The sequence below is a fragment of the Apodemus sylvaticus genome, chromosome 8 (genome assembly GCF_947179515.1).
Source record: "Apodemus sylvaticus chromosome 8, mApoSyl1.1, whole genome shotgun sequence".
Classification (NCBI taxonomy): Eukaryota; Metazoa; Chordata; class Mammalia; order Rodentia; family Muridae; genus Apodemus; species Apodemus sylvaticus.
In genome coordinates, this window is record NC_067479.1 from 6,333,645 (window position 1) to 6,360,446 (window position 26,802).

The following is a 26,802-nucleotide window of genomic DNA, read 5'->3' on the forward strand; positions in this document are numbered from 1 at the left end:
AGAACTACATCCCTAGACTACCCCATTGGTTATGTCATTCATTAGAACATGAATGGTGTCTTAACTTTTACATGAGAATTGCTCGATTATAATCAGATCCAGGAATACAGGGTTCAAGGAAAGAAACTTAGTCTGAAAATTACATTTTTTAAAAATACTCTTCCTTCTATTTAATTTTTTTTATTTAGTCGATTTATTTTTTATTTACATTTCAAGTGTTTTCCCCTTTTCTGGGTCCCCACTCCCCACAAGTCCCATAAGCCCTCTTCCCTCCCCCTGTTCCCCCATCCACCCCTTCCCACTTCCCTGTTCTCGTATTCCCCTATACTGCTGCACTGAGTCTTTCCAGAACCAGGGGGCCACTCCTCCATTCTTCTTGGACATCATTTAATATGTGGATTATGCCTTGGGTATTCCAAGTTTCTAGGCTCAATCCACTTATCATGGATTGAGCTGGAGAACATTTTAATTTTTTTTTTTTTTTTGAGACGGGACCTCCTGTAGCCTGAATTGACTTCGGACTTGCAGTGCAGCCACGAGTGTTCCTCATACTCCTGCCTCCGAGGCGGCTGGCATTGTGGCCATGCACCTTTATGCAGTGCTGAGGTTCAATCCCAGGGCCCTGACCACGGACACCACCAACTGAGCCGTGTCCCAGCGCTCTCACTAACTACAGTTTTACTATCACTGCTCCCTTCTGTGGCAGCTCTTTAGGGAATTCCTAAATTGTGAATGAAAACATTTTTCCAGGGTAACCCGGCCAGCCTCACACTGTCTGAGCAGGACAAGTAAGTAGGGTCTGGATCTTCCTGACCTGACCGGTTGAGATTTACAAACAGCTTCTGCCTTGAGGAGAAAGTATTTACCCGGTTATTTTCATTTACTGTCTTTTAAAAAGGAAAGACGAAGGCATGCAGTGTGTTAACACCAGCGTCCCGAGGGCAGACACTTCATACAGGTTGAGATCGTTTGGAACTTGGTTTTGGCCTTAAGTTGAGGTGTAGTTGACCACTTGCAGATACACTGAGAATGAGACCCAGCCCTGGAGGGATGATTGGGGCTCCCTTTAAGGAGTTCAAGTCCACCTCTTCTTCCCTACCATGTTCTATGTGGGCCCCATGTTTACCTGGAGCATCTGTTCCTGTTCAGCCCACATCAAGGACCTTGTCATTTAAAGCATGTCCTGCCATCAACACTTGTCTTAGAAGTCACTTTCTAGCCTAATGTGTGGAGTGCTTCCCTGCTCTAGATTTAAGAGCTGCCCCCACCCCTGCCCTCTGGCCCCGTTTCTCATCACAGGAAACCCATTTCTTAGATGTGCAGAGGAAGTCCCAGTTCAGCCTTCTCTCCGTCACACATCCCTCCCCACCCCTTTATAAACCCTCGCATGTCTCTGGCAGCTGTTTGGCTTTTTGCTTTTAGGTCACACAAGTCTCGGTGGGAACGGACCATTGGCGCCTCCTAAAGGCTGCTAATCATGCTTTTGGTTACGGGCACCCACTAATTACTGGGTTCTGATGGGGCTCCCTGACTTGAGATTGTGTTAGAAAAATAGGAGGCTTTTGTGACTCTATGATTGTGTCGATTTAGCCACGTCACTCACGGGGCAGTTCTGTTTGTATTGTAAAATATGTTGATATTTTACATCTTTAACTTGGAGGTGTTTACAAGGCCCTGGAAAGCAGGCGTGCAGCAGGCCCGGAGTGTGGACTGCGTGATGTGTTTTTGAGACAGGAGAATTGCCAGTGCTCTGCTGAAGGGCAGCCCTGGCTCCTCAGCAGGTGATTCAGAACTCAGATCCCCTTTTCCTTTGCAGGTTGGGTGCCACCAGTGTCCTTCTGGGGCTCCGCCCTCAGTGGGCGGCCCTCTTTGTCTGCCTAGGCAGCACCTAGGCTTTCGTTCCTAGGCCTTTGGTTTTGCCCGTGACCTCCAGTCCCCTTCTGAGAGTAAGATTCTGTCCCAGCCAAGGCTGCTGGAACTGGGACTTCTCCTTAGCGCTGGCAAGACGAATGGTCTAGCTCAGAATGGACGAGTGTGGGACAATGTGGCTTCTAGGGGGGTGAAGAACCAGAAGGCTTGGACTCTGTTTTCATTATTGTGATGAAAGACAAAGCAGATTTTGCCGTGACACCCAGTTTTACGCCCAGCGGCACTAAGTACGAGACCTTCTCTGTACAGCCTTCGCGCGCGTGCGCTCACATGCGTGCATGCATCGTCAGAACCGTACATCTTCCAAACTGATTCTACCCCAGGAAACCCTAACTCCTGTCCATCCCCTGCCTCAGCTGCTGGCACGTGCTCTGTTGCTTCATGTCCCTTTGAGTCTAGGTGCTTCCTGTAAATGGAATCTAAAATAGTTTTCCCTTTGTGACGAATGTCTTCTGGCATCATGCATGTCATAGCAAAGGTCAGAATCCCCCTCCTCTTAATGGCTGGGTAGTATGCTGTTGTGTCTGCACAACATGCTCTGGTCTATCTGTTCACCCCCTGTGGGACGGTTGGGTTGCTTGACTCTGTGTCAGTGCTGCTTCTGTGCTAATGGCTCTTCTGACACCCGTATCCCCATGTCTGTTTCTTTTGGGTGTCTCCCCAGAGACAGAATTGCTGGATCATATCCGTTTCCTGTTTTCTGTAGTCATTACAACATCTTACCCACCGGTGGTCTAGTGCCCGCGTGGCTGCCAGCCCTCAGCCGCTGCTCCTTCCTCCTGGCTGTGAAGTGCAGAATCCTTTCTTCAGTTTCGTAGATGATGTGGTGCCTTTTGGTGCCCTTGGTGAGGGGGAGTGCTAGATCCCCCGAGTTAGGGGGTCCCTGAAACAAGCGCTAGGGACCCCGGGTTCCTCTATTGGGAGTGTGGCTCCTCACACCCTGCTCCCTCAGGCACCTTCTCTTTTATTGCCCTATGCTTGAAATTTAGATCGAATGGAAACTGTATTTAGATTTATTCAGAGCCTCTCAACACCTTTCCTGCTTTCTTTTGACAGGATTGCCATAAGAAGTCTTTTTCAAGTAGTAAATTAATTTAAGTGGCACGTACCCCACCTGAATTTTGTTACGTGTTAGCAGTTTAGATAAATGGATATTATGATCACTGAGCATTCTGGTCCAACAGGCCCGTGCTGACACGGGAGATGCTACAATAGTGATATTCTGTCAGTCTGGGGCAGGGAAGGAGCCGGTAAGAGGAAAAATCCAGGGTGTGTTTTCTTATTTGTATTTATAAGACGCCTATGGGGAATCAGGAACTGCTGTTTGGCAGTTTACAAGGCACGTGGTGGGAGATAAGGCGGAGAGGAGGCTGTCTCACAGCCCACAGAGGAGATGCAGGGCAGGCCGGCTAATCGACAGCTGGGCCTCACGATGTGCCCTCCAATGCCAGCGAAGATTCTCTCCCCCCTTAACCCCACCATTTCCTTGAAGAATGCAGTCTATTTTTAATGACTTTATTGATTTGACGATTGGTTTACAACGAGCTGTATTTATTGCTGGAACGCTGTGTCCCCGTCAGCACTTTAATACGCATAAATCTACTTCTGGCACCACGTTGATAGACTGTAAAACTGCTTATATTTGCAGGGAAATTTGTTTTGCCACGGTGCGTTTATGTTAGATGTGGTGTGACTTTTTTCCCCTCCTGGAATTCATTTTATGTCATAGCTTAGCTGCGAAATAGACGCAGTCGGGCCTGCTCACATCAGGTGCTGTTGAGGCGCTCACCGCGGAGAGATCACAGTTTCACATGGATGGTTCTGATGCTTTAATTTTTACTGTTGTGTGAAGATGTCACAGCGTTTGCCTCACAGTTTACACACATATATCATACATACATCATACATAGATATATACATACATGTATGATAAAGTAAATACCTAGTATATCCTAATTTTACGGTTATAATAATCTATACATAATTTCAGTATTTTGCGTACAGGAGCCAGTGAAATGGGGACTTTATTTCCCATTGCTCAGCATATGAATGGAGCTAAAATAAATTTCCTATGAGACTTCCTAACTTTTCATTTAAATGTTGTTATCTAGTTAGCTTTGATGTGTTTTAATGAATGCAATTTTGAGGTATGAACTGACATATGTATACACACACACACACACACACACACACACACACACATTCCCTTTCCACAAAATTTCTTAGTACACACTTTCTTCTTCAATGAAGAGAACTATAATTTTTATTTAGTTAGTTTATTTTAATTAATGTATTTATTCCCACATTATGGATGGGACCCAGCACCTCCTCCATGTCCAAACACTCTACCACCGAACTGCACTTCCAAGTAAAATTTTATTTTTAACCTTCATGATAAATCCAGTGATAACCTAGTGCTTGATTCTGCTTGGGTTAGACTAAGGCAAATAGACGATTCCTCTGTGTTGTCACAGCCTGGAACCCAGCTCATCCGCTGCAGGGATTGCTAATCAGATTCAAACACACAGCGAAGTAAGTGCGAAGGTCCTGCTTTAACCAGACAGCAGCCTGTGGACCTGCGGCATGTCCAGCCCCGGGGCCTCACGCCTCAGCAGATGCCCAGCATGGCTCTCTGCTTCACGGCTTCTCCACAGGAAGAAGTGAGCTTGCCGGGCAGTCTCAGAGTCCCAAGCAGTGCTCAGCAGCCTTTGGGAATTATCAGCTGAACTCAAAGTAGGTCCGCGGGTTTTCACAGGGCACTGTGTTATAATGGGACACTTAATTTAAAAGAGCCTCGTTGATAAGAGAGTCATGGGGAACCAAAATTGCCCTATGGGTTTTTGCTGGGCTGGCAAGTTGTGTGGGTTTGTATAGCGGGAAATCACTTCCTTCTAAGGAGATGGTCCCAGCTTCTGTGTGTGTGTGTGTGTGTGTGTGTTTTGAGGGGGAAAGGGGCATGGTGGAAGGTGGTTCTGAGTCTACCTTGCTCAGTGTGAGCAGAATATCCAGGAAGGTGGCGTCAGCGTCCGACTCCACATGCAGACAGCTGGGAAGAGACAAGCTGCACTCTAGCGTCCTGGGAGGACTCGCAGATGCCTCTGGGCACAGGAGCAGCTGAATCCTGGTGAATCATGCAGTTGAGCAGCCTGCTAAGGGAGGGAGAAAAGACTATCACTATCACGCACAGAGGTTTGATGTCTTTTTATGGGAGAACAAAGGAGTTTCGATTCTTTCACGTTGAGTTTAGCTTAGCCATTGTGTGGCAAAGGAGGTTTAATGAATCATTGTTTAACTAAGGGCTTGCCAAGTATTTGACCATTAAATAGTCTCCAGTGTGTATAGAGTTCTCCTCTCACAGACTTCTCACTTGACTATGATTAATTGGCATCGAATTGTTATTTAATTACCTCTGCAGAAATCTAAGAACAGCTTGTGTTCTGATTAAGTTATTTGATGTAACAACAAGTCTTGGAGCTGGGAAGGTCAGCCCAGTCGCTGGGACAACTTGCCACCAAGGAGGCCCAACTTCTGTTGCTCGAAACTCACAAAAGGTCTCCAAAGTATTAAAAACCAAGAATCACAAATGTAGAATTTTACTTAGAATATATATGCATGTTTGACAATTGTGAACTTACATTGTAAGTAAAGCTTACATTAAAATGTGTGTGAAGCTGGTGGCCTTCTCCCCCCTCGATGTTGCCAAGGGGCATAACTGTGAAGGGTTTGGACTGTAGGGAGGGACAGCCTCATGCCTTCTTGCCTCAAGTGTTTAACACTAGCCAATTAATAGCTTCACACACATTTAGAAAAACATCAGGGCCTGGGTGTGGTTTTGGCTTAGGAATGGCTGACCTAGTGAAAACCATCCTTATGGTGGTAGAGTTTGGGATGGGCTCACACCATATAAGGGAGACACTTAAATCATGAGACAAGGCAAGGTTGAGGAGCGGAAAGGGGCAGATCATTGAAAGAAGAAATAGTGGCACCCTGAAGCTGGGGTGGCATTTCAAAAGAGGGCACTGCGGTCTCAGATGCTGTTGAAGAAGTCAAGAAGCGTGAGGACTGAGCATCGTGGCTGCCGGCTTTAGGAACCCTTGAAGTCTTAGACTCAGCTAGGGATGCTGAGGTGGGGAGGAAGGATATGGTGGGACTGGGGCAGACCTGGGGGCTGGGGTGGGCTGTGGTATTTTAATAGTTCAGAATTCTCTGTTAGGACAGGGTGATGGTTTAACTAACAAGTGTTTCCTGACAAGTAAGTTAAAGCCATTACAGCACCAGGTCTTATTGTAGCAAAGCTTATCAAGACTTAGAAGTAATTCAGTAGTTGAAGAGGCCGCTCCTTATAAGCATTTTTTAAAATCCTAACAAAGGTGTATATATATATTTACAGTTAATAGCTGAGGCAACTTGGCGTAACATCTGTTGGCAATTCTCTGGTATTAAAATGATGCACTGAAGATAGAGGTGAAGATCAGATTTGGGTGTTGGTTGATCTGTTTCCAGCACACCTTCAGTTGTTTTACGTAGGGCGGGGTAGTGGGAGGGCCCATTGTCTTCAAGTTCCCTCATGTCCTCACGCCAGAGGTTTTGCTGTCCTATTTTTTTTTTTTTTTTTTTTTTTTGAGCATTGCGTGAGCTCATGTAAGCGCTGGAAATGGAAGGAGCTGATTTTGCACGTCAGGTGGCAATTGCCAGTCAGGGTAATCTCGCTGAGTTGGACGCTGACCTTTGTGGAAGTAGAATTCCTTGACTCCGTGAGTGCTTTGGGTAGCTGCTTGCCATCCTGGCGCTATCACTTTCTTGAGATGGCTGGGTATTTTCAGGCCTTTGGTTTTGTCCCCTTAATATTCATATCTTCTGAACTAATTCATGAGCATTTGTCCACCAATGATAGTCCAGGGATGCTGGCTGACAAGCAGCCAGTGTGTCCCTACAGCAGGAGAGGTCACATGGCTGTCAGCTTCCTGAGTGGTTCACAATCGAAGAATCCCCTAAAATCATGTGGAAATTTTTCAACACACAGGCTCTGTAGTCTTTCATCAGACCTGACTTATTCTAGAGTTCCCGTCTGGGAGAATCTTCTAGAGATGTGCTCTTTCTGTAGTGTACACGGGTACATGGTTATGTGCAATAGCGTTGAAATTCATGGATAAGGAAGTAGCCTGAATTATCTTCCTGCCGTTTCTTCTCCCTACGGCTTAGAGAAGCATTTAATGGTTGCTCCAACACCAAGGTTCCCCTAGGTAACTTGTGAAGCGCAGTCGGACTTGCTATGGATCACATGACCATGGCAAGGGCTGGAATGAGGTGGACCACAAGTCCCTACACTTACCTAATCAATTATGTCTTTGTCTCAGCCTCTCTTTAAAAACCAGAACATTTATGACTTAAATCCTCCAAATGAATTGGTGTGGCTGCATCTGGCCTCTTGGGTTAGGTGTTGTGCCTTCCTGGAATCCATGCCTGGTCTGTGATTAGACAACTTTCAGGTGCCAGTGGTGTGTCATCTCTTAGCCTTGGCACTCCGGGTAGACTTTTCTCTCATGCTTGGCAGGGTCCCACCTTTGCCCACCGGGTGATTCTGAGGGTGGTAGGCCTTGGAGCCATGGCTGTAGCACAGCGTCTGCATCTTATTGTGACACTTTCCAAAGAGTGACGTTCTTACCTTGCTTCTCCCAGCGAGGCCGGAAGAGAAGGCACCTGCTGCTTCGTGTGACTTACTAGAATGTCTGTTGTGGTCATGCTTTGGCTCACCTGTTATTCTCTTCGCTCACAGTGACTTAAGTCACTTCATCTTGAGGTGGAGTTATTTTAAATCATTTATTTCAATTGCTGTTAGCCAAGAGAGCCTTCCCGAAACTCTTCTGACCTGGGGTGATAGTTAAAAGTATTTAGCATCCAATGTAGCTGCCATTCGTCAATCGGGACAGAGGCGTCCACAGCAGGTTTGTTCATAACCATTCTTGCCAGTGTAACGCCTGCCCAGCCTGACACCTTCCTGGCTCCTTCCTCCCAGCAGGTATTTAATAGAGCTCGCCGAGGTGTTCCGTAAAGCAGCAACGTGTCATAGATGTGTTGACAAGAACACGCCTTCTGAATCCCCATAATACTGGGTGTGGGTCCAGCGTGGCTACTTAGTAACTTGGAGTTAATTTCCTTGAGCTAAAGTCTTCATCTAAAAGTCTCGGCTGCCTCGTCTTTAAATGGGGACAGTATCTTTGTTTTAGTGCAGTGAGTGTGTGTGTGTGTGTGTGTGTGTGTGTCCTGTTTAGCAGTCTCTGACCTTCAGTATCTGGTAGGTCTTGGTGCTTTAGAAACTAAGAGTGAGCCCAAATGACCATAAGAAAGTCTTGCATCAGTCCTGCATGGTGAGGGTACAGTGCGAATTGGCACAGTCTCCATTACTGCATGGGGAGGGTGCCGTGTGAACTGGCACAGGCTCCATCACTATATCATGAGGGTGCAGTGTGAATCAGCATGGGCTCCATCACTGCACAGTGAGGGTGTGGTGTGAATCGGCATGGGTTGCATCAGTGCACAGTGAGGGTACAGTGTGAACTGGCACAGGCTCCATTACTATATGGTGAGGGTGCAGTGTGAATGGGCATGGGCTCTGTCACTGCTCGGTGAGGGTGTGGTGTGAATCAGCATGGTTTGCATCAGTGCAAGGTGAGGGTGCAGTGTGAACTGGCATGGGCTCCATCACTGCATGTGAGGGTGTGGTGTGAATCAGTATGGGTTGCATCAGTGCACGGTGAGGGTGCTGTGTGAACTGGCACAGGCTCCATCACGTATGGTGAGGATGTGGTGTGAATCAGCATGGGTTGCATCAGTGCATGGTGAGGGTGCTGTGTGAACTGGCACGGGCTCCATCACGTATGGTGAGGATGTGGTGTGAATCGGCATGGGCTCCATCACTGCATGTGAGGGTGTGGTGTGAATCGGCATGGGTTGCATCAGTGCACGGTGAGGGTGCAGTGTGAACTGGCATGGGCTCCATTACTGCATGGAGAGGGTACAGTGCGAATTGTCACAGGATCCATTACTGCATGGTGAGGGCGCAATGTGAACTGGCATGGGCTCTATCACAGAGTCAGAGGTGGGAGCGATCTCTCTGGCCATTTTCTGTGGAACCTTCCAGCTGTGTCTGGAGCTGGCTTGGAGGTAGACCATGTCCTCTTATCCCGGTGCCCCCTCCCCTGGCCCTTCCATACTCCCTCCTTACAGACATAGCATTGGAGAACCACGGATAAAGGACACAAATGTGGTATCCTCCCTACTGTAGGAAGATCCAGTGAGCCCTCTCAGTGCTTCCTCTTCTTCATTTCTGTTCTACCCTCAGGACTGTCTCTCTCGTCACATACCAAGGGCCAGGCATTTTCTCTCACCCAGGCAAACACTGGTCTGTCTGGACCTTTCCTGATTCCTGGTCCTTTCCCCACCCAGATCCTGTCTGCACCACCCTGTTCTTGGCCCTCCATTCAGATTCTCACGTCTTCTTCCTTTGTGAATCTATCAGGCTGACACAGCCTGACTCGGGTATCTCTCCCACCCGCTCTGGTAGTGGTCCTCAGTATTACAGTTTCTGCATTGCCGCAATGTGTGGTGTATTGTCCATGCTTTCTTGTTTTCATGGTGGCGGTGGCCGTGGTGTGTGTGTGTGTGTGTGTGTGTGTGTGTGTGTGTAGTGTGTGTGGACTGTCAGCAATGTCTTTTTCACACACAGTGCTCTTCCTTTGACTTGAGTCTTCTCAAGCTGTTTGTGTCGGCTCTTTGCAAGTCTAAGAGAATGCATTCATACAGTGTCTACTAGCGATACTGCAATAGTTTTCTATTTTTATTGCTTCTTGGTAGTCTCTTACTGTGCCTAATCTATAAGCTTCGTGGTGCTATGGTCCCTGTGTGTTTGAAATAACACATAGAGGGTTTGACGCTGGTTGTGGTTCTGTTGAGAACCTTGGAATGCACGCATCCCTGCTGATAACCTGCTACCATGGTGCCTTGTGTCTCCTTTCTGGTCTGCCTTCACCCTTCACATCCTCTCATGGACCTTTCTCATGTATCTACTGCAACTCAAACCCCCCCACCCCCCCACCCCCACTGCCTCCTCTGTCTGTCAGCTGCACCAGAGCCCATCGCTGCATCTCCAGCTCTTCCAGTCTGACTGGGGCTGTTGTGATATCTAGACGCTATAGAGAGCTTGAACCCCATCCTGCCAGTGTCTTTGGGTTGTTGTACCCAGACTCAGCCTGTTGTCAGAAACATTAAATATAGTTTTCTGGAACACAGATAGATTTGGTAGCAATGCAAAGGAAGTGACAGGGATGGCCAGTTAGCTACTCTGCCCCTCTCCATCTCCATCTCCATCTCCATCTCCATCTCCATCTCTATCTCCATCTATATATCTATATATCTATATATCTATATATCTATATATCTATATCTATATCTATATCTATATCTATATCTATCTATATATCTATATCTATATCTATATATCTATATCTCTCTATCTCTCTCTCTATATATATATTGCACAGGAAGTATTTGTGCATGTTAGCCATTGATTTGGGCAGGGGAGTTTTACAGAACAAACCAAACAAAAAGCCCATCCTAAAAAAGTCCTCCCTTTTGAATTATGTGAATAATAAGCCTTTGGCTTGCGGAAGCTCAGAAGAGAATTGTAAGAACCGTCATTGCATGAAGATGATCTGAGGTGGAAGAAATATTCTTGGGGATTTCCAGATTCTTCCTTGTCACGGAGAGCAAGGTTGTGGACTGTGAGGGATGGAAAATGGCAGGGTTACCACCAACACCGAGCATTTGTTTTGTCAGATCCCAAGGGGAAATGTGCAGGTGAGTGAGAAACCTTGTTTTAGTGAATGGTGAATTATTGCTGACTTAGGTCCTTGGTCTTCAATGGCGTGGTGAGTTCCCTAACATGTCTGTAGACTGAAGGAAGCCAGGGATTGCAGCTCCTATCCTGGCAGCTGGAAGTCAGCTTCCGACTTTGTCCCAGGAGGCGTCATGACCCTGGCGCAGACTCCCCGCCTTCATCACTCCCCAGTCACTTTCCTTGCTTTATTTTAGAGGTTTGGTTTGTATTGTTTCACTCAAATTTCACATCTTTTCAAGAAGATGGGTTGGGTTTATGGTACGTCATAAACAAGTGCACCCTGAGCTCCTCACCAACACCCCAGGAGGTGGGTGAATCATAGCCCATATATGTGCTGCATACATATGAATGTGAATTTAAGAGTAAGGGATGTGTAAAGCAGTTAAGCTACCGAGCAGATTGAAGCTTAGCAGATCCACCACAGTGTATTCTGAAAAAGTATCCAGGACCTTGGGGGTGCCAGGAAGCAAAACAAAATTGTGTCTTATCAAATAGTGTAAGAAGTCTGTCTTAATACATGAAGATTAGGTAGATCTTCCTTCTTCCTGCCCCCCCTCTCTCTTTCCTTCCTTCCTTCCTTCCTTCCTTCCTTCCTTCCTTCCTTCCTTCCTTCCTTCCTTCCTTCCTTCCTTCCTTCCTTCCTTCCTTCCTTCCTTCCTTCCTTCTTTCTTTCGGCAAAGTCTGATGTTGTTCAATTATCCATGGACTTACTGTGTAACCAAAGCTAACTTTACATTGTGATCTGTCTTCCCCACCAGCCTGGTGCTGGGATTGTAGCCATGTACCACCAGGACCAGTTTATGGATACTAGGGATCTAACCCAGTGTTCTCTGCAGGCTAGACTAGCACTCCGTCAACCGAGCCACTATCCCAGCCAGGAGCTGAGTATCCCTTTGCCAGAGGAAATGGAGGCTCGCTTGCAGATACTCATTTCAGGCTCTGTTTTAAGTATTTAGCTAGAAGGTTTTCTTTCTTCACATCACTAACATAAATGGAAGTGGTAATAGCTTGAGACAAGAAACATGTACCATTCAGTCATACAGAGCCAAGTCCTCGGGGTACAACCTGCACTCAAGGAAGCAAGACAGAGCAGCAGTTAAAAACAATTTCGAATTGTTCGGTCCCCAAAAATACTAGTCGTAGGTCAAGAAAAGACATATGCAATGTCTGTCTTTTACGAAATCAAAAGCTTGTGATCCACTCAAATAGTTTCTGCCAAAATAGTATGATTTGTTTCAGAGTTTTGATAATAAAGCATTAGTTATTTAGAATTTGCAAAGTTCAACACACTTACCAGTTTTAGGAAGCCTGTCGTGTGTGTGTGTGTGTGTGTGTGTGTGTGTGTGTGACTGCTGTAGTCAAGTCATGGTTGCTGGTTGCTGAGGGTGGAGAATTCATGGTGGCTCTGAAAAGGGCAGGTGGACTGAATGGTGGTTGGGGAGGTGACTGCCCTGTGATATAGGCTGAGCATGTGCTGCTCCTTGAAGCTGGAAGGCTGTGTTAGAGGGAACGTATGTGCCACACCCTGAGCATCTCTCCTGTGCCCTGAGTGCCTGCCACCTTTCCAGATTAGAGTTCCTCATAGGATTTACCTTCAGTCACTTTTGGTATGTTAACTGTGGCCACTGATATCTATGTGCCTCTAAGAAGAGCTATACAGTATCCAATGCCTGCTCCATGGATAAAGCAGTTCAAGTTGATAGGAAGTTTCCCAGAGCTATGTTTGTTAGCAAGGCGGGAAGGACTAAGGCCCTGGTAGATGGAGCTGAGGCAGGACTGAGACACTTCTGGAGAAGATGCCTAAAGAGCAGAGGTTCGGATCAGAGTAGGCTTATGCAGCCAGGAGGGAGTCCTGGGATCTCTGTCTTCCTTCCCTAGTGTTCCTAAAGTCCAGTAGAACTGATAGAGTAGTTAAGTGCAGATTAGGTAATTTCAAATGAAAAGAGACTAAGACATGCCGGTAATTATGAGAAATCAAGATAAGGCAAAAGCGCCTTTCATATTTTCATACTGCTGTTTGGGCACTGGTCTAGGACAGGGTTCGAGAAGTTGGGTGGGAGTAGTCATAGATCAGTTTCAAAGGTCTGTGTTTAGTCTCGCCTTGTTGAGTTTGAAATGCTTTGTGAAGTGAGTATTACTCATGTGTATTGAGTAAGGCTAGGAAGAACTGAGTAGGTAAGATTTGGGATGCTCAAGAAACAGGAAGCCAAAAAAAGGGAAGTTCTGTGGGGGGGGGGGAGAGAGTGAGAAAGAACAAACCAGAAAAATCAGCACATTCATTAAGTAGCTCTGTCCTTGAATAAAGGGCCAGCAAAAGCTGCTGAAGGACGCTAGCTTGAAGGAGGAGGTTTGTCACGCTTCTTTCTACCGTGGCATAAGATGTCCCCAAAGACTGGGCAGGTGGCCCCAATCCCATAATGAAGCAGCGCATAATTACTGGTCATTGTCTCCTCTAACGCAAGCAGTGTGGGCAAAACTCCAGACTTCTTTGGAAACCTCCTAGACCTGAACCTACTGTAGTAGGTAGGGGAGGCCCTACTAAGTAGATGACAGGCAGTCTTAGGATTTGGACAGATGTGTGGAGTGGAGTCTGCCCAGCATCCTCTTCCTCCCTGTTTCATGAAGACTCCTCATAGTCTCGGGATATTCGTACTGTTATTTGGAGGTTGCCAGCCGTGAGGGTCTTTCACGCCCTGACTTTCAGTTTTGAACTCCTGTGACAATGCGTAGCACCCCGCATGTGTACACTCCTCCCGAACTCAGTAGAAGGCTTCTGGCCATGTTCCCATCTATTCTCCCGATGTCTGACCTCTGAGCCAGAGAAAGGCACACACATCCATCTGTCATCAAGTTGTCGCCAACATCGAATGAGTCCTCTGCTGTCCTCTTGCTTCCATGGGCAGAGGGGGAGAACATTGTTGACTGTCACCGTGTTGGTGGCCTGTTCCGACAGGAAATGAGCCAGAGCAGAGGGCCTCCAGAGGAGAGGGAGGATGCCCTCCACAGCTCCTGCTCTGTTCTCACATTAGGTTGGCTGAATTTTGTTTTAGAGAGTCTAGGCTGACCCACCCTAAAAATGGCTTCCTTATCTCATGACCACAGCTGTCCTGGTTACCTTAATGACTCAGCTGGACTCTGCCCAGCGCTCTCTGCCTTGGACTGTCCTTTGCCCAGCCATGCATGAGTCATTGTGCCTAGAACAGTGTCATCCGTCCTGTCTGTGCTGTGACAGTGCACTCTGGAGGGTGCTCAGATTACATGAGGCTGCTTCATTTGCTCAGTCCTCTCTTCTCCAGTCTCCCTGCCGTTGGCTGCAGGGCCATGGGAGACCACCCTCACTCGGTGCCCGTGGAGACCACCCTCACTCGGTGCCCATGGAGACCACCCTCACTCGGTGCCCGTGGAGACCTGGCATCCTAGGAGAAAGGAAAATGTGTAAGACCCACTGACCACTTAGTCCAGATGAGCAGACATGTTCCAGACTCTGCAAGAGAATCTAACACAACAAGTGAGGTGAAGGCTGACGCCGGGGAACATTCATGTTGACCCCTGACTTCCACACATGTATGCCCCACCACACACACTAAGATACATGCATTCACCCAGACATGTTCACACTGGCACTAACGCACATTCACACACATACAAACACGCACACTAATGGACACGTATTAAGATACTAACACACATATTAACACACATACACATTAGCATACGTATATACACATTTATACACATTCACACACATACACTAACATACATTCACATAGACACTAGCACACATACACATTCACACACTAATATATTCACTAACATACATACATTCACACATTCATACACATGCTAACACATTCATATACATACAAATACACAGACTTAACACACATTAATACACATATACACTAACATTCACATTCACATATATATACACACATATATATACTCATACACTCATATACACTAACACACATATACACATTCACATACTAAAACACACACTCTCTCTCTCATTCCAGCTAGATGTCGGTACTTCATGTACCTATAAGAGAATCTGACTAATCAAGAGGTCAGAATTCTAGCTGTGGCAGTAGTCCCAGAATATATTCTACAATATGTTCCTGAAGTATAGCCCCTCATAACTTTGCATTTTGAAAAGAAGTTTGATGACTGCATCTATGAAATTTTCTCTGGACAAGACAGAGAAGCGGAGCTACGTGCGAGGACCCAGTGTGACAGCGTGGACTTGAGAGTAGCCAGCCTGTCCCCGTTTCTCATACTTGGTCCTTGCCATGTCTCCGTTCTTACAAATCATGTGACCTGGGAAAATACTCAGACCAGGTTAGGGTCTCCTTGTAGATGATTATTTGGTTCCCAAATAATGTCATACTGGTCACATCTGCTTGTGGAGCTGCGGTAGTTCCAAGGGATAGAATTTAAGGCTTCATAAGGGTTAACCGCTCAGAGTTGTTCGTGTCCCTACTTTCCCCGCAGTCTGCCTGTGCAGCATAGTGTTAGGGTGGCATGGGAGGTTCCTTTCTTTGGAAATTGGCATTTATTCCTTGTCCATAGTAATATCTTTTATGAGAACAGTTGCTTTCAAGTGTAGCGTGTCCTTCAAGGGAACTCCCTACCCTGTGTCCCCATTTCTGTCACCCTCTCCTGTCTTCCTGGTCTCCTTTTTTTGATCCCTCTTCTGTGTTCATGTCTCATACATATGGCTTTTATAAATATGTATGGACAATCTAGGGTTCTCCAATGAGAAAAAACACAGCATTTGTCTGAGTCTGGCTTGCTTTACATAATGTGATAATTTTCACTTGTTTCTGTTTTCTAGCAAACTTTAACATCATTCTTTGTGGCTGGCTGAGACTCCGTTTGTGTAATATGCCCCATCTTCTTTAATCATTCATGTGTTGATGAACACCTGGGCTGATTTTGTGTTTTACATTTTGACTTTTGTGAATAGTGAGGCCAGAGTGGGTATGCAGGTACCTGGTGTGTTGAGTAAGTGTCTTTGGGCGTATTATGTAGGAGTGGTGCCTTAGGTCAAATTGGAATTCTGGGTTTGGTTTTGAAAGGCACCTTCATGCTGGTTTTCATAATGGCAACATGAGTTTATATTCCCGCCAGCAATGTATAAAGGTTCCCGTCTTCTTCCCAGCATGTGATACCTTCGCCAGCAGGTTACCCTTGCTATAACCATCTCAGTAGAATCTCAGTGTGTTCTAGTTTTCATTTACTCTGCAGCTGAACAGTTTGGACTTTTTCATGTTTTCTGGCTACTTGTCTTTCATAATTTGACAATCATGTATTATATATGTCATATTTTCCTTCGCTGTTACTTCTTGTATATTATACATGTTTATGTGTGTATATCCATGTGCGCAGGTGTGTGTTTATTGCATGTATGTGTGTGGATGCCAGAGGCCAAGGCTGCTTGTCATTATTATTATTATTATTATTATTATTATTATTAATTGAGACTCTCACTTAACTTGAAGCTCGTCACTTCAGCTATCTTGGCCCGTCAATGAGCCAGCCCATCAGTTCTCTTGTCTTTGCTCCCTAGTATTGCTATGCACGTACGTGCTGTTGACCCTGTAGTTTTATGAGTTCTGGGGACGCTGGGTCTGGGCTCACATCCTTGTGCTTGCATGGAAGAGTGCTTTACCAGAAGAACCGTCTCCTCATTTCCTGGCTGTTTTGTTTGCTTCTTTTGGTATTTAGGGTGTTTTTTTTTTTTCAGTTATTTATATTTTCTAGATGTTAATCCTCTGTCTAAACATACTTTACAGCAGTGGGTTCCAGCCTTCCTAATGCCGTGACCCTTTAATACAGTTCGTCACGCTGTGGTGACCCCCAACTATGAAACTCTTTTCATTGCTACTTTATGACTGTAATTTTTCTGCTGTTACAAATCACAGTATAAATACCCCATGTGTAGGATACCTGATATGTGACCACCAAGAGGGTCCGACCCACAGGTTGAGAACTGTTGCTTTAGAGCAGTGTGGTTCTGGGAAGAGCGGATATCCACACGTAACTGAAGGCACAGGTTCTCCACTCTGTGTGAAGGAAAAAAAAAAGGACTTCATTTGAGACCCAAGTCTGATAAAGGGGGGGGGGTGGATGGGCACTCAAGACATAGGCATAGCTACAGGCTCTTTGAGAACAACTGTTGTGTCTCAGGAAATGAGAAGAATTGAAAAATAGGATTGCATGAAACTAAAAGGTTTACACAGTGAGGGAGATCAATACTCACCAGAATGAAAAGACGGCTTAGAAAGGAAGAAAATTGTTGACCCAGGTTTTTTTTTCGTTTCTTTCTTTTTTTTCTTCTTCTTCTTCTTTTTTAAGTTGTTACAGAGCATGGTATTTGGCCTCTGATTCTGGGCCAGGTGAGTGTGCAAAACCGGGCTCTGGGGCTCTGCTTCACACAGAGGCATGCAGGTAATCCCTGGGGACCTAGCCTTGAGTCCCGTATCTGGCTTCAAGGAAGACAGGACATCAGAATGAGTGCAGAGACCCTTGCGGAGGGAGAACCCAGTTGTCGGAGAGATACCTGTAGCATCGACAGGTCCCTTGTGAGAAGTCTGGAAAGGCTGGGGGACCGTCGTGGCAAGAGAAGTTAGTGGTTCTGTAGGCAGAGAAGGCACAGTAGCATTTGGGTGTTCTAGAAGGAAGATTCGGCTTAATGTACGCAAAAGTGCTCTAACAGAACAGCTTGCTTGGCCTGGATTCTCCCAGGGATCACGCTCCCCTCCCGCTCGACTCCCCTGAGACATTCCTGTGGGGACCACATGTCATCAGGATGAAGAGGCACTGTATGGGGGGCACTCACTTGCCATAAGGGTTTGATTTGGAGACTTCTGAGCAAGTGACTTGGAGGCCTTGAGCGCCTCATAGTCCCGAATTCGATGTTGGCTGTGAGGCAGAAACTCTCCTGAAAACATTGTTCATTCTTTCAATCATTTCTTAAAAGTTACTCTGAGCCCCTCTTGTCTCCCGCTATCCGTGACCACTGGTAGATAGGAGTGAGGGCTATGGGGGATTGTTGACAGTTGTGGTGCCTGTTGTGAGTGTGAGGGGCACAGCGGAGGATAGAACAAGGCCTCCAGGCTCTTCCTGTACCACTTGCGTTATTGCCTTGAGACGTCTCTTACTGAACCAGAACATTGCAGGTTGGCCCGGCTGGCCGGCCAGCAAGCGTATGTGATCCACCCCTCTCCCCCCTCAGACATGCCCGGTCTTCTATTAGGTATCGGGAATTCCAACTCAGGTCCTTTTGAAGCTGTATGAAGATGGCTTTTCTCAGTGTTTTCCTCAGAACTGAAGATTCTTGAATCCAGTAAAGCATAAAAGTGTAGTTTTGGGGCTGGAGAGATGGCTCGGGTTAAGAGCACTCACCCAGAGGACCTGAGTTCAATTCTCAGCAATCACATGGTGGCTCACAATCATCTGTAATGGGGATCCAATACCCTGCTCTGGTGTGTCTGAAGACAGCTATAAAGAACTCATAAATAAAATAAATAAACCTTAAAGGACAAAGGAGTGGCTTTCTTCCATGTAAGGTCACCTTTAGTGAGCCATTTTATCAATACTGCTTTTAAAGCTGAAGCATCTATCTGGTATGTCTGGATCTTGCCTGTGTTTAAAGGTGTAACTTTCCCTTTGTTTTAATCATATATTTAATGATTTTAGTTTAGTTTGGTTTGTGTGTCTTTAAGATGGGTTCTCTCCCTGAACCAGAACATTGCAGCTTAGCCTAGGCCGTCTGGCTAGCAAGCTCATGTCTCCCTCCTAGACACCCCTGGCTTTCTGCCTGGGGTCCAGGGATTCTACTTCAGGACCTTACACTTGCTGAGCGAAGGCTCCCACCCATGGAACCTCTTCATTCAGTATTGTTTCTTCATGAACTTAAAAATTAGTTCATACAACCTATAGGATATACAGGGGAAATCTGGCTAAGTGTAGTGTTTTCTCAGATGTATCTGAACCAGCCTCTCTCCCCTCCAGGCCTGGTCTAGGGAACTGTAGACAGGGCATCCTTGGGATCCCTGGGCACTTAGACTTACCTTAGACTCCACCCCCAGCTGTCGGACCAGAATCCACAGTTTAATGGCAGAACATCCTGCCCCAATGGTATGCTTCAAAATTTGGCTGACAGTTACTATCGCAGCCTTTTGTTTGTTTTTTTGAACTCTTGTTAAAAAGTACCTGGCATCCTGACAGGATTCCTTCATACAGTGGGCTCATTTGAACCTCAGGATGAGGCTCTAAAGGGGGTGTCACTGGGCCTGCCAAAGAGGTCATGAGGAGACACTTTCTGGAGTCTGCATGTCCCGAGCTGGAGGACAGGACAGTTGATGCCTGCTTGTTTCTGGTGTGCATGCTCTGGGCTTTCTGGTAGAACCTAGGTGTTCTGGAACCATGGGCTACAAAATCATCAGCCAGAAAATTGCACAGGGAGTTACCTGCCTCAAAATAAACTGTCTTCTGTCATTCTGTCTGTCTGTCTGTCTGTCTATAAATATATGTATGTATCTACCTATCATCTTATCTGTCATCAATCTGTCTTATCTGTCATTTATGAATGTATCTTATCTATCATCAGTCTGTCTCATCTGCCATTTATGAGTGTATGTATCTATCATATCTATCATTTATGTATATATATTCTATCATCTATCATTGTCTTATCTGTCATTTATGAATGTATCTATCATATCTATCTTATCATTTATGTATATATGTATCTATCATCATCTATCCTCTATCCCTCTGTCTGTCTGTTACCTATCTGTCTCTGTAAAACATGCTTGATAGAAACCAGTTTTGACTGGTCCCCTCTGAAGCCTTCGTCATTACCCCATTTTCTTGGGATCTTCACCGCGGGAACTGCAGTGAATGGTAGGAACCTATGGTGCACTGCTTCTGTTTCCCATCTGCTTCCCTCTTGCCTCCCTTCCTGCTCACGCCTGTCTGACGGGCATGACGTGGACATGGTGTGAGTGTGCTCACAGGGCCTCCTCACCGCGCAGCATCTGGAGTTTTCCTGTGATAGTAGGTCTGATCAGCCATCTGTGAGGGTAGAACACTGATACTATAATTTACACTTAGGAGAATTAATTCTCAAGATTAAATAAAAACATAGAATTGGAATTAATTTTTGTGTTTAGTACATTTTTTTTGTACTTTGATTGACCTAGATAAGACCTAAAAGTTAAAGGACACGCTTAAACCACACTAACCCAGCTCTGTCATGAGCTCTTCCCATTTCCTCCACCTGTGCGTATGCGTGTGCGTGTACATGTACATTACGTGTAGTTTTTAAAATGAAGGCCTCATTGTAATTCTCTGTCCAGCAGCATTTGGTGGTATTATATTTTCTTTAGGTATCATTCTATATTCTTTTTCTCTTCGTCGTTGACATCAGCTTATTTTATATGAATGCATAATATATTAAATACATATGCATTTAAAATATTGTTTTGATTTGTTTGCAAGTTGTTTCTCCGAAGGGTCTGTCTGGGGAGATGTGTAATTTCTCACATCCTGTGCTTGCAGGGAGAATTCTGAATCGTTTCTCCAAGGACATTGGACACATGGATGACCTGCTCCCCCTCACGTTTCTAGACTTCATCCAGGTCTGTAACACCACTTTATGTTCTTGAATGCAGAACTGTACCTTTTTATTTTCTTCCTGTTTTTCAAGGCCTTTCCTTGAGCGTTTGGGGTGGCAGTGGGCTGCGGTGGTGTGATGTTGTTATCTTAACCAAAGGCCATGTTTGTTGAAGAAAGGTGTGGCTATGCTTTGGAGGCTGACTTAGCATGAGTAATGCCCTGTGTAGGAGTGGCTGTGCGTTTGTGTCAGGGATGGTTCATGGCAGCTACATGCTGCTAAGTGGCTTTCTGTCTGCCTCCCAGGTATCTGGCGTGGATTCGACTTACTGTGAACACATTTCATAATATAGAAACAATCGCCTCTCACGGAAAGATAGCCCAGATTAACAAAATTATGCATTGTATTGCCACAAAGGGCAAATATTTACTGCACTGTGGGTTTTTTTGTTTTGTTTTGTTTTGCTTTTGAAGGGGGTGGGGTAAAACCAGGTGTGGTTACTTACAAAGAACAGATTAGCAATAATAAGGTGAAAATAATACTTTGTTAGCAAGGACAATAGAGAGTGCTTATTGCAGATTCAAAGCTTTAAATGCAGGCATGTTTAAGCCAATAATAGTAAGGGATCAAAGTCTTCTCAGAAAATGTCTGTTTTTGTTTTTTTGGCAGCTTTTGTTTTCACACGTTGATTGCTCTGTCTTAGGTGTCTTTTGAACAAAGGATCCCACAGAAATGCGTGCTTTTAGCATGTTGTTTGTCTGTGAACTTGAGGGCCAAAAGAATCATGTTGGGTCACCTGTCTCTCATCTCTCATTCAGTGTCATTGCCCCTGCGGTTTGATTTGTTTTGTTTTGCTTTCTTCTCTCTTTTAATTCTGTCTGCTTTTCAGTGACTCAGGCAGGGGATCTTTTTTGTTTCCCCCTAAGCGTTTATTTTGGAGAAGAAATGCATCTCTCCAAAGCTGTGCAGATTTTAAAATCCCAGATGCCTGTGGCTCACTTGCCATGAGATTAAACCCGTGCCCTCTTCCCACCCGCCAGTTTACAGCTGTTCTAACCGGAAGCCAAGTTGCAGGCAGAAAGTGGAATTGGCACAGGGGGGTTCAGTTGTGCCGGAGTCTCTCTGGGCCCCTGGGGTCCTCAGTTGCGTTGGAATCCCTGTTAGTCACACAGAAAGGGAGCCCAGGGTGTTGTCTGACTGCAAGCAGCATGACCCACAGATGAAGACTTTACCTTACACCCACCCGGGCCGCAGGTGGAGCCTGCACCGCAGATGAGCGCTCCAGACTCTTGGTTCTGCGAACTTATTTTAAAAATGTCTCCCACTGGCTTTGGCTGTGCTCTCATCTGCTGGAAGCAACCCTTTGCTGTCCAGTCCCTGCCCCATACAATACAAATAACTTTAAGCACGTCTTTGACAGTGATTAGTTACTTCTAGAAGAATTATCAAGGGCTCTCTCCACAACCACCAGTCAGGCCAAGCTGGCTGGCTGGCCCACTGTGCGTTTAGCGGGGTGAGCCCTGCTAATTAGAACCGTCACTTGTTTTTTGTAGCGCCTATGAAGGGAAGATATCTGACGGGTGCTTCTTGATTTCAGTAAAGCATTCTCCGCATTATGAGGAGAGAAAATTCTAGCCTCGTACTTGTATTTAACCAGATACCCCACCCACCAAGCACTCTTGGTGCACTTGAGCACTGTTGACTTCTGGTTCCTGTTAGCCAGTTTCTAGTGAATCTTGGCGCTGTTGTCCCTCCCCAGAAGGAGTTTTTCCGTGAAGAATAACTCACTTATCAAGCGTGATTCAGATCTGTAGTCGCTCACTTAGTTTGCAGGTGTCTTTAATAAGCCTTCCCATAATCCTTTCAGGAAGAAATATTTCTCCTTTTAAAAATAGTATTAGCTAAATATAAAAGCACTGATCTCCTGCCATTGTCGTGGGTTCTCTGAGGGACATTTCCCAACATTCATTGTTTAAATGGTTGTCAAGAGGAATCAAGTGAAACTTAGCAAACAGAGCGGCTTCCTCGGACCAAGTGTGCAGACTTTGCTGTGGAGGATTTGCATCTGATGGCTGAGTGGGCTTCTTACTGAGGAATCACTGGCATCGTTTTGAAGTATTTGGTGCTTGTTGGCTTTATGACAGAGCAAAGATTTTTTTTTATGAGAACTGCAAAAAAATGAATTTAACCTGCCCTTAAAGAAAGGCCAACAAAAAAATCTAAATGTGATTTCCCCCCCTTTTTTAAGTAGGCTTGGGCTCTGTCAGGACAAAAACAACCCGGTGGTGTTCTGGGACTCTTAATAGAATCATGTAAACTTAAAATAAACACTATTATGGTAAGCACATAGAATGAAAACTAATTTTCCAAATCAAATACATTATATTCAATTCATTTTCCCCAATCAACCAAATGTTTAAAACCTGTTAGTTATAACAGCAATCTCCTGGAAATTAATTAGAAGCCTATTAGCTCTGCTAGCTCAGGCGGATGGCAGGGTCGCTCCTTACATATATAAGTAGTCTCTGGAATTACAGTGTGGCAAGGTCACAATGACGGTCCCATGGGCTCACCTTAGGTGTGGGCTTAGTACTTGATCTTTTTGGTGTGTGTTGGCGGGGGAGTTTGGCATGGGGTGCTTTGCTTTGCAAAAAAGTTTCATCTACTCTAATTCAATCTTTTAATACATTAAAAAAAAAAGAAAGAAAGAAAAACCTTTTGACTAAAAATGTAGCTCTCTGGACCTTGCATTTCTGAGACCATTCCATTTGGTTGTTCTATTCCTAACATCACCAAAATGAACAAACAAAAAAGGGCCAATGATGGTAACAACAACAGAAATGTGAGAGTTAGCCATCAGAGAAAACTATTCAGGTCACCAGACCACCGACCCTGCTGTCAATAGTAGCACCTACTTTCTAGTGTGGACTTCTGACGTGGGTGGAATTTTTCTCAGGCCTCACTGGTGTGTGCTCCCAGAAGGGTTTTCTTATTGCCTTTCAAAACTGACCTTAGTAGCAAACTTCCTGTCTACCTTTGTTGTTCTTAATGTCTCAACAAACCCTGCTGCTGACACCAGGAAGCCACCAGCAAGCTCCTACTGTGTACAGGGATTTCCTGGGATGGTCCTCTGCTCCACTTGCCCGAACCAGTTAAGTTCAGCTGGATCTGATCTTCAGGGAAGTCAGCATGGCCGCACATCTTAGAAACCAGCGTTCACAGCTGAAGTGACAGAAAGCGAAAGAGGAAGGCTGTGAGGCTCACAGTCCTTCCTTATAAAAGCTACGCATGTGCACGTGCTTTTCTGGATGATTACGATTGGGTAGCTATAGAAGTAGGTGATGCAATTACAATCACTTCTGTGACCTGTTTGATCCAGAGCATGGCTGCCTCACTCATCACCTTTTCTAAAAGATGAAGGCAGTTCAGTTAGTTTTCTAAGTCCGCCCAGAACTTGAGTATCTTCCTGAGTGTAATTCTGAAGAATTGAGTGGATGGGGCCTGAGACAGGCCTTGTGCCTGGAGTGCCTCTGTTCAGAGTTGGGACAGAGATCTGTCACTCTACTGATGGGATGACTGAATGAAGGAAATTTTGTTTAAAATATGAACAAATTTCCTGCCACATAGAAGTCTAATATTGTCCCTTAGACTTCAACAAAAGATTGATATTTATGTGAACATGGATGGGTTTGTTTTAAAGTACTCACTGTTGTTGTTTGTGGTACTGGGGCACAGTGCAGTGACAGTTTCTAAAATCCGTGTCCTGGATCGCTGTTGTGAATCACTGAGAGGCATTAGTGGAACAGGGTAAGAAGAGCTGTCTGGGAGACTAGGCCGTCTGTGGGCACATGAGCGGATCATTAGTGACTAACGAGAGATTACTGACAGCCTGCTGCAAGGGGTGGAACAGACCTGACAGGTATTCTGAAGAAAATATAAATACATGACTGGAAATAATAACATAAAATGCCAACTTACATTGGAGTGGCCAGTGGCTTACAGTATACTTCTGGCTTAAAAAGTGTTGTTCAAATGTGTTTCATTTCTTGGCCTTTTCAAGAAATTGCAAGCACTTTGAGTGTCTGTGTGTGTGTGTGTGTTTGTATATGTATATATATTTGTATATGTATATATATTTATATATGTATACATATATTATATACATGTGTAGACAAGGTCATTAACTCTTTGATGTCTTATCATCAGCACTATCTTCAGCAGCATTGATTTATTTCGTTTTCTCTTTTAATACACATTCTCTCTCATTCTGTGTTTTTTCAAGCATCACAGAATTCATGTAGAAGCCCAGGGACAGCCTGTGGGAATCAGTTCTCTCCTTCTACCAAGCTCTCTACCAGCCCATAGTCCTACATTTCCCCAAAGTGGTTATTAATAATTTAATAGACATCATGTTTCAAATTTTTGGTAGCATTTTAATTAAAATAGAACTCATTTTTTAGTAATAACTTTAGTAAGATAAATATATTTATAATATTTGATGGGAAGATGTTGAATGACTATATTTGTAAATACACATTTCACAAACCATCTTGACTTTTTTCCCCAAAGGAGAACATTGTTTTTATATAAATCCGTAACTTGGGATGAACCGTTTCCCCTTCCTATAGAGTGTCTCTCTCCTCCCAGCCAGCACCACTGATCTGTTAGGGAGCTCATAGAACGTGTTGGTATAGGGAGATTTAGTCTCCATCCTCTGGTAAGTCTTTATCTAAGAACAGCCCCACTCTGTGCTTGGGGATATGGGTCCAAATAGAACAGAATCCCATGGGATTCTGGGATGTTGGGAAGGGCAGGTAGGAAGGAGCAGTTGGAGTTTGTGGGATGAGGGTGGTGTGGACCACATGGGTCTTATCTTTTCTGAGGAAAGGCCTCCCACAGTGTAAGCCGTAGTCCATTTAGCAGAGTAGAATAAAGTGTGCAGCCCAAAGCGAAACTGGCGTGGCTTGTCCCAAATTGGGCAAGTAACCCAGTAGGTTCTGTATTGCGGATTTTAAAGATATTTTATGAATACTTATGAGATGTGTGTCATATTCATGAGATAAGGTGACCACTTTTTCCTTCTCTGATTATAGTGGCCCAGATGTCTGTGTTCCTCACATGATCCTCTGTAAAAGCCCACAACAGGAGTTATACCCAGAGTGTGGTGGCAATGAAATCAGAAAACAGGGAGATGCTGCCCATGTATGGGCATTGGGGAAATCCCCGTTGCCTTGGTGTCTGGTAGAGCACGGAGAGCCTAAGTGCAGCTTCCAGGTCGATTGTTAACACCGAAGACATCCAGACCTCAAGCGACAGAAACAGCTGCAGGGCCTGAGGAGACAGCTTATCCCACAAGGGCCTTCCCTGCAAGCATGAAGACTGAGTTTGATCCCCCAGTACCCGTGATAAAACTTAAAAAGAAAAGTCAGACTATGGGAGGCTGCTTGGGAGGAGCTCCAAGCCAACACAAGAGCGTGTCTTGAAAAACGAAGTGGTTGATTCCTGACTACCCCCGAGATTAGCTTCTGGCTTCCACGCATGCCCAGACACGTCCTGGGTACCCACACGCATGCACACAGAAGTAGAGCCAGGTTTCCCTTGGTTGTGTCATGTCTAACTCCTTGCTTACCTGGTATCAAGAGCAGTTAATAGCAAAGACTGTGTGCACAGGACAATGTTTTGTGTGCAGTGGCTGTCAGGATTTCCTGAGAGGTTCCTGTCAGGTGGGACTGTGTTCCAGAGAGAGGGTGCAGAGGTTGGGCCTGAGCTCCCTTCACCCAGCAGGTGGTGGCTCCTTGGTTCTCTGAGGGTGAGTGGGATGACCAGCCTCACCCAGCCACAGGAAGCATTTTAGTTACAAGGAAGCTCCCATATCTAAAGAGAAAACAAAACAAAAGACGCAGAAGAACAGGAAAATGGGTGTTGCAGAGCCACAGGCAAGCAGGCCTGTTGGTGGTAAGAGGGAAGGTGTGGATCCCGCCCAGCACGGTCCAGGTAGCAGCTGCCCGTAGTTGAGAGAGTCCTGTTTCGAATTCAGGGCAAGAGGTTTGGCTGGGCCCTTGAGCTGTTTAGTTTTTATGGAGGGCTTGCAGGGGGAATAAGAGGAGTCCCATGTATACAGGGAACACTCCTCTGACCTGTGAGACTGGGTGGAGAAAGCTGGGCCTGGGTGCGAGAAAATAGGGTCAGGGCTGCCTCCTTCCTCCCAGAAAATGGGATCACTGGGACTGGCCCGAATCAAACAGCGGGCAAAACTAAAAGCCTCTTCCCGGAGCCCACTCCCCTCCTGATTTAAAAGCTGATCATCATACAACTTTGTATATCATACATATATACATACATACATACATACATA

General features: G+C 45.4%; 1 protein-coding gene across 1 annotated transcript in view; it reads left to right on the forward strand.

Moving 5' to 3' along the window:
* The window catches only part of Abcc4 (ATP binding cassette subfamily C member 4), a 216,248-nt gene that overhangs the window by 123,105 nt on the left and 66,341 nt on the right, over positions 1–26,802 (forward strand). The window contains exon 20 of the mRNA XM_052190656.1: positions 20,393–20,472. Coding sequence (XP_052046616.1) covers positions 20,393–20,472 — 80 coding nt within the window. The remainder of the gene's footprint in view (positions 1–20,392; positions 20,473–26,802) is intronic.